At 44.8% G+C, this 15,845-nt stretch overlaps 1 protein-coding gene across 1 annotated transcript in view; it reads right to left on the reverse strand.

Moving 5' to 3' along the window:
- The window catches only part of LOC140726002 (ADP/ATP translocase 4-like), a 48,901-nt gene that overhangs the window by 22,415 nt on the left and 10,641 nt on the right, over window positions 1-15,845 (reverse strand). Inside the window, exons 3-5 of the mRNA XM_073041903.1 lie at window positions 15,350-15,750; window positions 2,822-2,949; window positions 971-1,088 (exon numbers count right to left, since the gene is read on the reverse strand). Coding sequence (XP_072898004.1) covers window positions 971-1,088; window positions 2,822-2,949; window positions 15,350-15,750 — 647 coding nt within the window. The remainder of the gene's footprint in view (window positions 1-970; window positions 1,089-2,821; window positions 2,950-15,349; window positions 15,751-15,845) is intronic.

Here is a 15,845-nt window from a genome sequence, read left to right on the forward strand (position 1 = left end):
CGACACAAATGCTGCCTCATGTATGACCAAACTTGGGTACAATCAGACCTGTGGGGTGCTGCCTTTATAAACACTGAAGAGCATGTGTGTCTGCTGGGTTTCCTAGTTTTATCCTGTAATAACAGGCATCCGTTGGTCTCAAGAGACCATGGATTTGCACCTTGGAAGGTTTCCAGGGCGCAGGCCTGGGCAGGGTTGTATGGGAGACTGGCAGTTGCCCAAGCTGCAAGCCTTCCCCTCTCTACGCCACCGATGTTGTCCAAGGGAAGGGCACTAAGACCCAAGCAGCTTGGCACCGGTGATGTCGCAGAGCAATGTGCTGTTAAGTGCCTTGCTCAAGGACACAACACGTTGGCTCAGCTAAGGCTCGAATTCAGGTCACTGGACCGATGGCTTATCCACTAGGCCACGCGCCAACACCAAAGATATGCTTCTAGGTTATCTAGTTTTATATGTTACCAGTTAACGTGGGTTAATGCCAAAAGAACAAAAGGAAAGTTTATGGGCATGTAAAATAGATTAAGTTTCATGGCTACTACAAGGAGAGGGAAACAGCACTTATAGAGTTGTTCTACTGGAAGATCACATAGACCCGATGAAGTAAACTTGAGTGGCTGTATGACATACCCCGGTTCTCCTTATTTTTTGTTGTAATTACGGTCTCTATTATTATGAATGTGGTGAATTTCTACTGTTAATCTCCTAACTCTGATATGGTTGAGCCAATTATCCAATGCAAATCAATGGGAATGCTTTACTTAAATCAAAACATTGACTCTGCTGCTCTTGGCTAAATCTAATTGTTATCTCCTGAATATCTTTTCTGACAAGCACCACATACTCTCAAGCTTTAATCATTTCAATTCCTCCTCAATAGCCCTCTCTTCAACCCAAAGTGCTCAGTTGTCTAGCCCTATTTTTTGTGGTTTGAGCACTGACTGTATAATGAGGTAATTTTTCTTCATACTACCTTTGCCAACGTCAGCTGCCAAACGTGTTCGTGCAAAATCCAGTGGATATACAAAACAGAGGGACGTAGCACCCGCAGCTCCTCCAGATGCTAAGTTTGCTAAGAACCATTTTCCAAACTAAAATGAAACAAAAACTCATCCTTAAAATTTTTCACTCAACATAAATACTTTAGCTTACATTTACACTAAGATTTAATTTCAACTGTCAAGGCTTTTAACATAATTTACATCCATTCAACTTTTGGACAACTTATTTGTGTTCCCTTGCAAGTTTTACAAAACCTCACTTTTCCAGACTCTGTTAAATACATGTTTTAAAATTATATATAATTAATCAACTGCTGCACTATTTATTGGCAATAATTGGTACTAAAAGCACTCATATAGTAACAGTTTCTATTTAAGGAAATAAAATTTTATTCCATCAATATTGAATTTCCAGGCTCATTTCTACAAAAACATAAGACAGCAAGAAAAACCAAGGTTTCACCTCTCAATAAAGTTAACAGATATTCACAACCACTTAATGACTTAGCAGTTATCTATGTAAATGTAGCAAATGTGGAACTTGTGCAGATATATACATGTATACACATCAACCTCTCTCTCACTCAATGTCAGCAAGACTAAGGAGCTGATTATTGACTTCAGGAGGAGGAAATTGTTGGTCCATGACCTACACCTCATCGGGGGATTGGGCGATCAGGGGATTAGGGGTGGAGAGGTTCAGGAAATTTAAATTCCTTGGTGTTATCATTTTGGAAGACTGGTCCTGGGCCCAGCAAGCAAGTGCAATTATATAGAAAGCACAGGAGCACCTCTACGTCCAGGGAGTTTGCAAAGATTCGGCATGGCATCTAAATCTTTGACAAACTTCTACAGATGTGTGGTGGTGTGTAGATTGACTGGTTGCATCAAGGCTTGGTATGGAAATACCAATGCCCTTGGAACAGAAAATCCCATAAAAAGTAGTGGATACAACCCAGTCTATCACGGTAAAGCTCACCCTACCACTGAGCACATCTACACAGAGCACTGTTGTAAGTAAACAGCATCCATCATCAAGGACCCCCACCATGCAGGCCATACTCTCTTCTCGCTGTTGCCATCAGGAAGAAAGTACAGGAGTCTCATGACCCACACAACCAGGTTCAAGAACAGTTCTTACCCCTCAACTATTAGGATCTTGACCTGAGGGGTTAACCACTCAACTTCTCCTGCCCCATCAGTGAACTGTTCTCACAACCAACAGACTAACTTTCAAGAACTCTTCGTCTCGTTCCAATATCTATTGCTTATTATGAATTTTTTTTTTATTTGTACAGTTGGTTGTCTGTCCTGTTGGGTGTGGTCTTTCATTGATTCTATTGTTTCTCTTGGATTTACTGTGTATGCCTGACTGAAGGAGGACGAATCTCAGAGTTCTATTCTGTATACATACATCAATAATTAATGTACTTTGAATCTTTGCCCGCAAAAAAAATCTCAAGTGTTATATATGGTGAAATATATGTACTGTGATAATAAATTTACTTTGCATATTTGCTTTTCAAAGAAGCAACACCAAACTTACTTAGTGGTAGGGGGCACCATTTTAATTGTTCCACTGCTAGACCTTTTATGGTCCAACTGCAGAATAGAACTTAGCCTTGTCCAGATTCCTCAGGTACTGGTGTAAGGTACACTGCAACACTTTTTCCATGAATTAAACTTCCTTTACGATAATGGACATGAACAAAGTATGTTAAATTCTTCCCTTATCCATGCACCTGTTGTTCTATTACTTCAACAAAGACAGAAATTAAAGCAAAATAATATCCCATTTTTTACTGGTAATGTCTGTTTTATACCTGTTTTTCTTTGTCAATTCCTCCCATAAATAATTGCTTGTATTTATCCTTGAAGGCAAAATTCAGAGCCTGAGTTGGGAAATACCGAATCACATTTGCCAAGTTGCCACGCCAAAAACTCAGAAATCCTGAAAAGACAAAACTTGTATAAGAAGTGTTTCCAAGTGTTCAAAATAAAACTCAAAAATTGACTTGCAAATAGTAAAATAAAATAATAAAGACCCATGGTTTAATTAGCACTTTTGTCTATGAATGGAAGTCTTATCAAGAATCTCTAGGCCAGCATTCCAAGTGCAGTTTGTCTGAATTCTAGACTAATTAGAAGTCATATCTTTTACATAAAACATTTGCTTTATCAAAAAGTTGTTAATGTTATCATACTGGCAAATATTTAACAATTAATAAAAAGTGATTTGTGAAAGCTTGTGATGTACAAGATGACTGCAATATTCCTGCAACACCACAATTCAAAAGCGTTTCATTACTGCAAAATGTTTTGGGACAATCAGAGAGAAACACAAAGGGCTTCATATGAATGCAAGTCTCTGGAAATGGACTATGTGATGACAACAATAAGCATTCTCATAAACCCACCCAAAAGAAACGAGCTACAGAGATTGTATTCCATTTATTGAGGGTGCAAGCTGTTAGCCTTAACAAATATATGAACTGTTTAACAGCTTTATCAATATTATTACATGGTTATGAGACACTCAGGAGCTCTGTTAAATTAGTCAATGATCTATAACTGTCTGAGTACTATCAATTTTAGTACTGATTTGTGTTCCGTACCCCGTAACGGGTTAAAAAGGACCAGCAGAAATGGACACACCTGGAGTCTGAGTCTTCCGTTATAAACACTATTTTATTAGTAACTCCAGATGGACCCTCCTTATCCGCGAATTTCGCATGTGCGAGTTCAACCAACCGCGAATCGCAAAAACCTGGAAGTGCTCTTCCAGCACTTGTTGTTCGAGCATGTACAGACTTTTTTTTCTTGTCACTATTCCCTAAACAATGCAGTATAACAACTATTTTACATAGCATTTACATTGTATTAGGTATTATAAGTAACCTAGAGATGATTTAAAGTATACGGAACGATGTGCATGGGTTATCGTGGATTGGGATAGAAAAAAATCGGAAGTTCTCTTACTAAGTAAGTCGGAACAGGTACATCCAGTATTATTTAGTGTCAGTTAGTCAAATGTTTGTCTTCGTATATAGTATATATTTTACCTTTCTATGCATATAAAACACTTAAGAACGTATGTTTCAGCGCTGGGCTTGGGAACGGAAGTTCCCGAGTTCGATCTAGTGACAGACCACTCCCGAGTGCACTCTCCACCATACCGGGTTGATGTGGAGGATCAAAAACCCAAAAACTAAACCACTGTGTTGCTTAGTAATAATTGTAGCTTTCATCGGGGCAGAGCCTTTCTCACTTTATCCTTTAAAATTGTTCCGATCGCTGACTGACGTAGCCTAACGCTTTTCCAATGACCGATGGCATTTCGCCTCTTTCCGATCACTTTATTATTTCCACTATATTTTTTGAATCATTACCGTGATTATTTTCATGAACAGAAACACTGTGGATTCAGATCTCTACCTCTGGGTCCTAATGTCCACCACACTGAGACAGGTTAAATAAGGTCTGGGGTTCTGCTGGGTCCTAAGGTCCACTGCACTGAGACAGGTCGAATAAGGGACTTGAGCATCCGCGAATTTTGGTATCCGCAAGGGGTCCCGTAACCAATCCCTCGCGGATAAGGAGGGCCAACTGTATGTGATAAAGTAATACAAAACAAAGTAAGGCAAAACAGGTTAGCAAAGTATATGCATATGTAAGTGAGTAAATAAAGTTCCCAAACTTCTTCCAGCTCAGGTGATTAGATGATACAGTCTTACAGCGGTATGGTAAGAAGTCAGTTCAGTTCTGGAATTTGATTTGAGTAGAGTTGGGGGGGGGAGGGAGAGGGAGAGGGAGAGAGAGAGAAAGAAAAAGAGTTCAGGCATAATTCACTTCAGCTCAGTATTTGTTCTTTGCAGGCTGCCCTAATTCAAAGCCGCCCAAATTAGCAACAAAAAAGGGAGCTATCAGAAGACAGTTACACATCATAACGTGAATTAGAGTCCAGTCACAAACTGTGTTGATTAAACCTTGCCCAAGAACTCCAGCACCATCCTCCAACAGCATTGGGAGTGAGAGAGAGACCATTTGAACACAGGAACTTTCCTTCAGGAGCAGCGAGCAAGAGGTTGGTAGATGGTGCTAAACATCCTCTTGCCTACCTTAACCCACGTCTCAGAGCTATTGATGGTGCATCAATTTTATTGGCTGGAAGTTTTAAAACATGGAAAGCATTTTACGTCCCGAAAAATTGGACATTGATCCTCAAGACTCAGAAGCAGCTCTTGCCTTTGAACTCTGGCTTGCATGCTTCCAATCATACTTGGAGGAGATTCGTGTGACTGAGCCCGCTATTATGCACAGAATCCTCCTTTCGAGGGTCAGCCCGAAAGGTTACTCCCTTATCAGGGACCTGCCAACCTACCAAGGGGCACTGGACGCCCTCAAAAGACAGTACCTGTGGCCGGTGAACATCGTCTACGCAAGACATCGCTTAGCGACGCGGTGGCAGCGAACCGGCGAGTTGAGCGGGGAGTTTCTCCGAGTCCTACAGACACTCGTGTGGGCCTGCGACTGCAAGGGACTGATGGCGGAACAGCATGCGGAGCTCCTGGTACGAGACACCTTTGTTACGGGGATCAGGTCAGTGTACGTGCACCAGCGGCTGCTGGAAAATGCCGATCTTACCTTATGCTCAGCGATCGAGCGATCCCCCGTCGGTTCCGTGGACACCATAGACCCCGCCACCCATGAGCGAATCGACCACCGCTGCTGCCACTCGTGTCCACGAACTCCCCGAAACCGACCACAGCTGCTGCCAGTCGCAAGTCCGCGCAGTGTTACTTCTGCGGACTCGAAAAGCACCCCCGAAAACGCTGCCCCGCCCGAGAAGCGACCTGCTCCAGCTGCAGGAAGAAGGGCCATTTCGCGAAGGTCTGTAAGTCTGAACCACGAACGGGGTCGAGCAGCGCCACGTGCGAGGCATGGGGGCGGCCATCTTGCCTGCCCGCCTCATGCGAGACATGGGGCGGCCATCTTTGTCAGCGCCACCTCACCCCGCCTCCGACCCACGGGTGTTTACTGGGCACCAAGATGGCGGTTCAACTCTGGCCTCCGTAACCCTCGACCAAAGCGCCCCACACCAGCTTGCAAGGTCAATGATGGACATCCTGGTGGAGGGGCACAGGATTAGCTGCCTGTTTGACACAGGGAGCACTGAGAGTTTTATTCACCCAGACACGGTGCAACGCTGTGGACTCGTGACACGGCCGGTAAGCCAGAGGGTCACCATGGCTTCTGGGTCGCATTCCACAGACATCTGGGGGGGGGGGGGGGGAGTTGTGTAGCAACATTGGTGGTGCAGGGCACAGAATATCGGGACTTTGCGCTACTGGTCATGCCTCAACTGTGTGCGCCTGTGCTATTGGGGCTGGACTTCCAGAGCCACCTCGAAAGTGTGACTATGGCATATGACGAGCCCCTCCCACCACTCACGGTCAGGAACCCTCAGTTTTGTGGGACTTTGTCATATACCCCGCTACTGACCACACACACACACCGACCCGCACATCCCACCCAGCACCATGCCGACAGCTGCGCTACTGACGCCACTTGCAGCCTCTCCACCCTCAAGATCCCTCCCCCACTGCTGTTCGCCAACCTGACCCCCGACTGTAAACCTGTGGCAACTAAAAGTAGGAGGTACAGCGCATGGGGTCAGGGCCTTCATTCAGTCGGAGGTGCAGCGGCTGCTCAGGGAGGGGATCATTGAGCCAAGCACAAGTCCTTGGAGGGCCCAGGTGGTTGTTGTTCGGTCCGGGCAGAAAAATAGGATGGTCGTGGACTATAGCCAGACCATCAATAGGTTCACGCAGCTTGACGCATACCCACTACCCCGCATCGCGAATATGGTCAACCAGATAGCTCAGTACAAGGTGTATTTGACCATAGACCTGAAATCCGCTTACCATCAGATCCCCATCCGCCTGGAGGATCGCCCCTACACCGCCTTCGAGGCGGGCGGCAGGCTCTATCACTTCCTGCACGTCCCCTTCGGTGTCACAAATGGTGTCTCTGTCTTCCAGAGGGAAATGGACCAGATGGTGGACCAGTGCCAACTGAAGGCCACATTTCCCTATCTGGATAACATCACCATCTGTGGTCACAACTGGCCGGATCACAACACCAACCTCCAACAATTTTTCCAAGTGGCCAAAGCCCTGAACCTTACTTATAACAGGGACAAGTTTGTGTTCGGAACCGCCCGACTCGCTATCCTTGGGTATGTCGTGGAAAACGGGGTCATTGGCCCTGATCCCGACTGTATGCGCCCCCTGTTAGAACTCCCTCTTCCCACCACCCTCTCACGGTGTATGGGCATCTTTTCCTATTACGCCCAATGGGTCCCTCATTACGCAGACAAGGCCCGCCCCCTGGTCAAGTCTACCACATTTCCCCTCTCTGCCGAGGCCCGCGCGGCCTTCAGATGCATTAAAGGGGACATTGCCAAAGCAATGATGCATGCGGTGGATGAGACCATTCCCTTCCAAGTAGAGAGTGACGCCTCCAATTTCGCGCTGGCTGCTACCCTCAATCAGGCAGGCAGGCCAATAGCATTCTTTTCTCGTACCCTTCAAGGCCCTGAAATTCGGCACTCCACGGTGGAGAAAGAAGCCCAGGCCATAGTGGAAGCAATTAGGCACTGGAGGCACTATCTCGCCGGCAAAAGGTTCACCTTGCTGACCGACCAGCGCTCGGTCACGTTCATGTTCAGCAACCAACAGCGGGGCAAAATCAAAAATGATAAAATTTTGCAGTGGAGAATCGAACTCTCCACCTACAATTATGATATCCTGTACTGGCCCGGAAGGCTCAATGAGCCCTCTGATGCCCTATCCCGGGGAGCGTGTGCCAGCGCGTAGCTCGACCAGCTATACGCCCTCCATGCAGATCTTCGCCACCGGGGGTCACCTGATTTTACCATTTCGTGAAAGCCCAGAACCTGCCTTACTCCCTTGAGGACATCAGGATGATGACCAGGGACTGCCAAGTCTGCACTGAGTGCAAACCGCACTTCTACCGTCCTGAAAAGGCACAACTTATCAAGGGCACCCGCCCCTTTGAGCGACTGAGTGTTGACTTTAAGGGCCCCCTTCCTTCACTGATCGCAATGCCTACTTTCTCAACATTATCGACGAGTACTCGCGGTTCCCTTTTGCCATCCCCTGCCCCAACACCACTGCCACGTCCGTCATAAAAGCCCTGCACCAGCTCTTCACTCTGTTCGGATACCCCTGCTATATCCACAGTGATAGAGGGTCCTCCTTTATGAGTGACGAGCTGCGCCAGTACCCGCTGGCTAGGGGCATTGCTACTAGTAGGACCACGAGCTATAATCCCCGGGGAAATGGACAGGTGGAAAGGGAGAATGCCACAGTGTGGAAGGCCACACTTTTAGCCCTTAAGTCAAAGGGGTTGCCGGTCTCTCGATGGCAGGAGGTCCTCCCTGAGGCACTCCACTCCATCTGCTCTCTGTTATGTACGTCCACCAATGCCACCCCTCATGAGCGCCTCTTTTCTTTTCCCAGGAAGTCTGCCACTGGGATCACCCTACTGGCTTGGCTGACGTCCCCAGGGCCAGTGCTGCTCCGGAAACATGCGAGGAGCAATAAATACTCCCCGCTGGTCGAGAGGGTTCACCTGCTCCATGCAAACCCCCAGTATGCCTACGTGGTCTTACCTGATGGGCAGGAGGACACGGTCTCCGTCCGCAACCTAGCGCCCGCAGGAGTAGCGGACCACTACCCCAAACACCCCACGGTAACTATGAACCCTGTACCCGAGGTGACACCGCGCACACAGACTCCTCACGACACTCCCATACTGGGCGCCTCGCACACGCATGAGAGATCACTGACGCCTAGTGGGCTGACACCTCCAGTCAGGCTGGAACCAGCACAACCACCGTCTCCAGTGCAATCACCACCGGCACCTGTGCAATCACAGCCGGTGCTATGTAGATCGCAGCGACAGATTCGACCACCTGATAGACTTAACCGGTAAATATACTTGTAAGAAACTTTGCCCCATGGGGACTCTCTTTTAAAACAAAGGGGGGGGTGAATGTAGTGAACTACATATACCTGTCTGGACCCCCCCCCCGCTGACTGCTCCTGTGGCTCCTCCCACAGACCCCGGTATAAAGGCGACTGGAGGCACAGACCCTTCCTCAGTCTCCAGGATGTTGTGTGATGGTCACTTGCTGCTTGTGCTTTCTTCCAGCCAATAAAAGCCTACCTTAACCCACGTCTCAGAGTTATTGATGGTGCATCAGAGGACAAACTCAGTAAGTAGTCTTCAGTATGGAAGACACCAGTAACATACCAGAAATGTGACTATCACGGGGCAGAAGTGAATGCAGTCACTGAAACTAAAGAGAAGGTTCTCAGGAAGCTGAAAATTCTGAAGGTAGCTATATCACCTGGACCAGATGGAATAACCCCAGCATTCTGAATGAGTTAGCTGAAGAGACATTAGTCATTAGGAGTAATCTTTCAAGAATCATTAGGATCTGAAGGACGAGAGAATTGTAAATATCATTCAGTTCTTTGAGAGGAAAAAGATAGGCAATGAGAGGTCAGTCAGTGATTATCAAGATGTTAGCGTCCATTACTAAGTATGAAGTTTTGTTGTACTTGGAAATACATCACAAAATAAGCTGAAATCAGCATGGTTTACATCAGCTTTACTTATTTGTTGGAAATTTTTGATGAAATAAAAGGCAGGATAGAAAAAAGTTAGTGGATGTTGTTTACTTGGATTTTGACAAGGTTCCGCATCTGAGGCTGCTAAACAAGATATAAGCCCATAGTATACTGACATGGATAAAAGATTGGCTGACTGGCAGAAAGCAAAGATTAGGACTTAAGGCAGCCTCTTCCGCATGGCTTCCAGTGACTAGTGGTATTCCACAGGGGTCAATGTTGGTTCTGCTACTTGTCACGTTCATCTGGATGATGGAATTCATGGCTTTGTGGCCAAGTTGTCAAGCCTGAGGAAGATATGAAGAGAGGAGGAGAAACAGGTAGTGTTGAGGAAGCAAAGAGCCTGCAGGAGGACTTGGACAGACTTGGAGAATGGACAAAGAAATGGCAGATGGAACGTAGTGTATTGAAATGTATGGTCATGCACTTTGGTAGAAGGATCCCAGGTCGACTGGCGTTTATAGGACTCCCTGTGAATGCGGAGCAGCATGGTAGAAACCCGCATCAAGGAGAACAGCAGGTGTATCCATATGCGTTACCCAGAGAAATCCGTGGTCGCAGAACACTGTATTTGCAATGGCCATATGACTAATTTTGATGACATAAAACTACTGTGCCACGCCAATGGCTTAGGGACCACCTGGTAAAGGAAGCCACTGAACTAAACTTAAAGGAAAAAAGTTTTAACAAAGATGGAAGTCTCTCTCGAAGTAAGAACTGGAATTCCATTTTATAACAAGGTGGGAAGGGGAAACCCGATTGGATGAGGACTAACCAATCAGGAGGGACAGACTATGGAGCTATAAATACCACCGGATTAAACATGCCCAGGAATCATCCCTGATGAAGATGGTAGAGTTTGTCATCAAAACCTCCGTTATAATCGATAACTGAACCTGGCTGGAAGCCCTAGAAGAATTTATTCATCAAATAAGCCAGGAAAGAATTGAATTCTTTTTCATTATTTATCCTATGTGAAAATTCCACAAATACCACAATTTTCAATTGCAAGGCCAACAAAAAAGCCCTTCTACTTCACTGACCCATTACACAGTCTTACAGCTCCCACCATTTAGCTTAGCAGCTGTGATTTCATGTTTAAGGCCTTTCGCCATAATATAAGCTACAAACACAAGTGATTCTGCAGATGCTGGAAATCCAGAATAATATATACAAAATGCTGGAGGAACTCAACGGGCCAGGCAGCATTATCGGAAATGAATTAACAGTCAACATTTCAGAAGTTGGACTCTGATGGAGGTCTCGGCTCAAAACATCAAATGTTTATTCACTTACATAGATGGCTGCCTAACCTGCTGAGTTCCTCCAGCAATTTATATGTGCCACAATACAAACATAATTTTTTCAGCTACAATGAAGTGTTGCTAATTATAGAATGAATGCTACAATAAAGGGAGCAGTATTAAAGTGATTCCAAGGGTCTGTGTTATCGTAGTGAATATCAGTGCTTATAGATTTGCTCTCTGTAAATATTGCTAGTGCCACACCTGACAAGTTTACACCACTAAAGTTCAAATAGGGTTGAGGAACTTAGTCTGTGTATCTGAAATTTCTTAAACTAGAAAGTACTTTGAACAATGCAGCATAACCCAGAGCATCTGTGCTAACTATAATGCTAAGTTAAATCAAACCCATCTACTTACATATCCTTCTATTTCCTGAATGTTCATGTCCCTGTCTAAATGCCCCTTAAATGCCACTGTTGTGTCTGCTTCCATCACAATTATTTGTGACTCTCCTGTAGTTCGAAATTCAAAGTAAATTTATTATCAAAGTGCACATATGTCACCACATACAGTACTGCACAAAAGTCTTACCCTAGACTTTTTAATATTAATTTGTTTTAGATGGTCATTTTTGTCTTCCGCATGAGTGTCAGTAGAAGAGAAAAAATTAATTTCTAAACATTCATTTTCCAAAAAAATATATAGCTCAGAGAAAATGTTGTATTTTGTTAAAGAAAATAACATACTAAGTAAGATTGCTTTTCAAATAAAAATGTTGATTACTTTTTAGGTCCAGTACAAAGATAACAAACAGGCATTAATGATCAATGACATAATGAGTTGACTGAACTAAACTGATTAACTGAAACAGAAACAGATGTAAAAGCAATCAAACTGAGCAAAGAATAAAAGCTAAGGATGTGGCAGATTTAAGCTTAACCTTCAAATCATCAATTCTTACATCGTAGCAAGAGTGAGCATTGCAACAAGACACAAGGTGGTCATCCTACATCAGCAAGGTTTTGCAATAGACAGGAATTTCAAGATATCCAAACTCTTCTAAAGAAGCACGAAGAAACAAGTAAAGTTTAGGACCAGAAACCGTTGTCAGCCACAGGAACTAGGTGCCATAGGTGAATGATACATCAATCTGATATCCCTTCTAAATTGGAAGAAGTCCAGCACTATTATCAGCTCTGAACTCACAGAAACCACTAGAACCCAAGTACTCCATCTACAGTCCAGAGAATTATTGTGAGAAGCCATCTTCATGGAAGAGTTTCTGCCAAAAAGCTATTCCTCCGAAGTAAAAACAAAGCCAAGAGACTCACCTATGCACAAAAACACAGGGCTATTACTTCTTACAAAACTGCTTCAGCTCTGGGATGTTTGTGGGCTTCTTCACATGAATAGCTTGCTTCAGGTCTCTCCACAGCGTTTCTCTAGGATTGAGGTCAGGACTTTGACTCAGCCATTCCAAAACACAAATTTTCTTCTTTTTAAACCATTCTGTTGTTCATTTACTCGTCCTTTGGATCACTGTCTTGTTGCATTATCCAACTTCTATTAAGCGTCAGGTGATGGACTACAACCCTGATATTCTCCTGTAAAATGTCTTGATACAATTTTGAATTCATTCTTCCCTCAATGCTGTCCAGGCCCTGAGAAAGAAAAGCAGCTCCAAACCATGATGGTCCTTTCACAATGCTTCACAGTTGGGATGAGGTTTTGGTGTTGGTGCGCAGTGCCCTTTTTCCTCCAAACATAGTTTTTTGGCAGAAATGCATATTGCTCAACTTTTGTCTCATCTGTCCACAGAACATTGTCCCAGAAGTGTTGTAGAACACCCAGGTGGTCTTTTGCAAACTTGAGATGTGCAGCAATATTTTTTTTCTCGACAGTAGTTGTTTCCTCCATGGCGTCCTTCCATGAACACCATTCTTGTTCAGTGTTTCTCTTATAGTGGACACATGAACACAGACTTTTGCAAGATTTCTTCAAGTTTTTTGCTGTTATCGTTGCCATTACCAAAGATCACTTGGTGGCATCTTTGCAGATGCCCACTCTTAAGGAGAGTAGCAACAGTACTGATTTCCCTCCATTTGTAGACAATTTCTCTTACTGTGGACTGATGAACACTCAGGTCTTTAGAAATGCACTTGTAGGCTTTTTTTCCAGCATCATGTATCTCTACAATTCTTCTAAAAGTTGTTTTGATGAGGCAGAGCACTTTTACAACCCACACCTCCAATCTCATCTCATTGATTGAAACACCTGACTCCAAATAGCTTTTGTAGAAGGCATTACCCCAGAGGTTCACCTACTTTTTCCAACAAATACATGGAATATTGGATCATTTTTCTCAATAAATAAATGAATAAGTGTAATGTTTTTCCTGTTATTTATTTAATTGGGTTCTTTTTATCTATTTTTAGGACGTGTGAAGATCTGATCACATTTTCACAGACAGACTGACAGACGTACTTTATTGATCCCGAGGGAAACTGGGTTTCGTTACAGCCGCACCAACCAAGAATAGTGTAGAAATATAGCAATATAAAACCATAAATAATAAGTTAATCATGCCAAGTGGAAATAAGTCCAGGATCAGCCTATTGGCTCAGGGTGTCTGACACTCCGAGGGAGGAGTTGTAAAGTTTGATGGCCACAGGCAGGAATGACTTCCTACGACGCTCAGTGTTGCATCTCGGTGGAATGAGTCTCTGGCTGAATGTACTCCTGTGCCTAACCAGTACATTATGGAGTGGATGGGAGTCATTGTCCAAGATGGCATGCAACTTGGACAACATCCTCTTTTCAGACACCACCGTCAGAGAGTCCAGTTCCATCCCCACAACACCACTGGCCTTACGAATGAGTTTGTTGATTCTGTTGGTGTCTGCTATCCTCAGCCTGCTGCCCCAGCACACAACAGCAAACATGATAGCACTGGCCACCACAGCCTCGTAGAACATCCTCAGCATCATCCGGCAGATGTTAAAGGACCTCAGTCTCCTCAGGAAATAGAGACGGCTCTGACCCTTCTTGTGGACAGCCTCAGTGTTCTTTGACCAGTCCAGTTTATTGTCAATTCGTATCCCCAGGTATCTGTAATCCTCCACCGTGTCCACACTTGACCCCTTGGATGAAAACAGGGGTCACCGGTGCCTTAGCCCTCCTCAGGTCCACCACCAGCTCCTTAGTCTTTTTCACATTAAGCTGCAGATGATTCTGCTCGCACCATGTGACAAAGTTTCCCACTGTAGCCCTGTACTCAGCCTCACATCTGATCACATGGATCATATTTATGGAGAAATAGAGAAAATTTTACAGGGTTCACAAACTTTGTAGCACCACTGTAGTACAGTGCTATTGGGCAGGGAATTCCAGGATTTAGATCCAGCAACATGGAAGGACAGCTCTCAGTCTGATGTACAGGAGAACTGGCAGGTAGTTGTGTTCCCATGTCCCTTCTCTTTCCTTGTGGTAGCAGTCACAAATTTGAGGGGTCCTCCTCAATAGGTAAGATAAGTACCTACAATGCATTCTGTAGATGGCACATGGTGTCATTCATGCACTCACACATTCAGCTACATCAAAATGCATTTTCCTAGTTTGTACTGTTACTCAGTCGGGCTATTTAATCTATATCTCCACTACTTAATTTTGCCATCTACACTACATAGTGTCACTATCCTTTGCACTGTATTTCAGCATGTTGATTAGGTATGATTTGCCCTTTACAAGACCATCATTATCTCTCAATTAACAACTGTAATCTGTGAAGAATTTCAGTCACTACACTCTTAATTAGACTCAAGTAACTTCTTGATAACATCTCGGTCATGTATATCCAACAGAGCTAAATTTATGACTTGCTAGGATTTGAAATTTTGGACTGATTCGTTTATATAGACTTAAAGTGTGGAACACACATAAATTTTAAAAATAAAATGCCAAGTTGTTACCTTTCCTTTTTAATCAAATTTGCGTATGTGTAAACAAAATTTCAACACCGAATACTTGACCTGTATCTCAAGTAACGGGCCCTCAGAAAAAAACGCTAGCCTATACTATAAAAGGTGTGTTGGCAGGAGGGGGTGAGTGTATGGACCCATGCTCAGGCACTGGAGCAGCGCAGCCACGGAAAAGCGGCCATGTGCGTAGTCAGGCCCTCACACAACACGGATCCTAGGTGGGCCTGGTATTCTCGAACACCCCTCAGCTCGAATGGAAGGGATATTCCAATACGTTAAACGCTTCAAACGAAGGCAGGCAAAGTGCAATATCGTTAAAAGCCCCTAAAAGAATGCGTATACCCGGTCACTTGGCCCTAATGGTTGTTAGTTTACCGATGAATTGGGTTTGCGTTTCTTGCGCTTACCCTGCTCCTTGGGTATCCGGACGACGCAGTCAATAATGCCTTTGTACTGTTTCTCGACGGCAATCTGCTTGCTTGATGCCTGGACCTGCAGCAGTAACTTTACCCGTTCGATGGGCGCCACGGCGGTTTTGGAAATCGCAGCGGCAATGCCTCCAGCAAGCAGGTCTTTGACGAAAGAGGTAACATCAAAAATATTAGACCCAGAAGGCATCGCTGACGTCGAAGACCGATCGGTATGAAGGGCAGAAAGAGTTTGATTCGAAGCACGAAGCCAGCGCTTGTAACCGAGCCGAGCCGAGCACGTTGGGTTTGCGAGGGAACAGCGGTGTGTTAGCGCGCTGAGCTTCGTGACGCGGCAGAGGCGGGCGTCCCGTGTCTGTGTGGTAATTAGCGAGCGTCGTCTGTGGAGAAAGAAGCCTGTTTAACAATCCAACCTAAAACACAGGTGCTGGAAGATCTCAGCAGATCGCAAAATTGGCGGGGAGATTAACCGATT

This window comes from Hemitrygon akajei, chromosome 4 (genome assembly GCF_048418815.1).
Source record: "Hemitrygon akajei chromosome 4, sHemAka1.3, whole genome shotgun sequence".
In the NCBI taxonomy this organism is placed as follows: Eukaryota; Metazoa; Chordata; class Chondrichthyes; order Myliobatiformes; family Dasyatidae; genus Hemitrygon; species Hemitrygon akajei.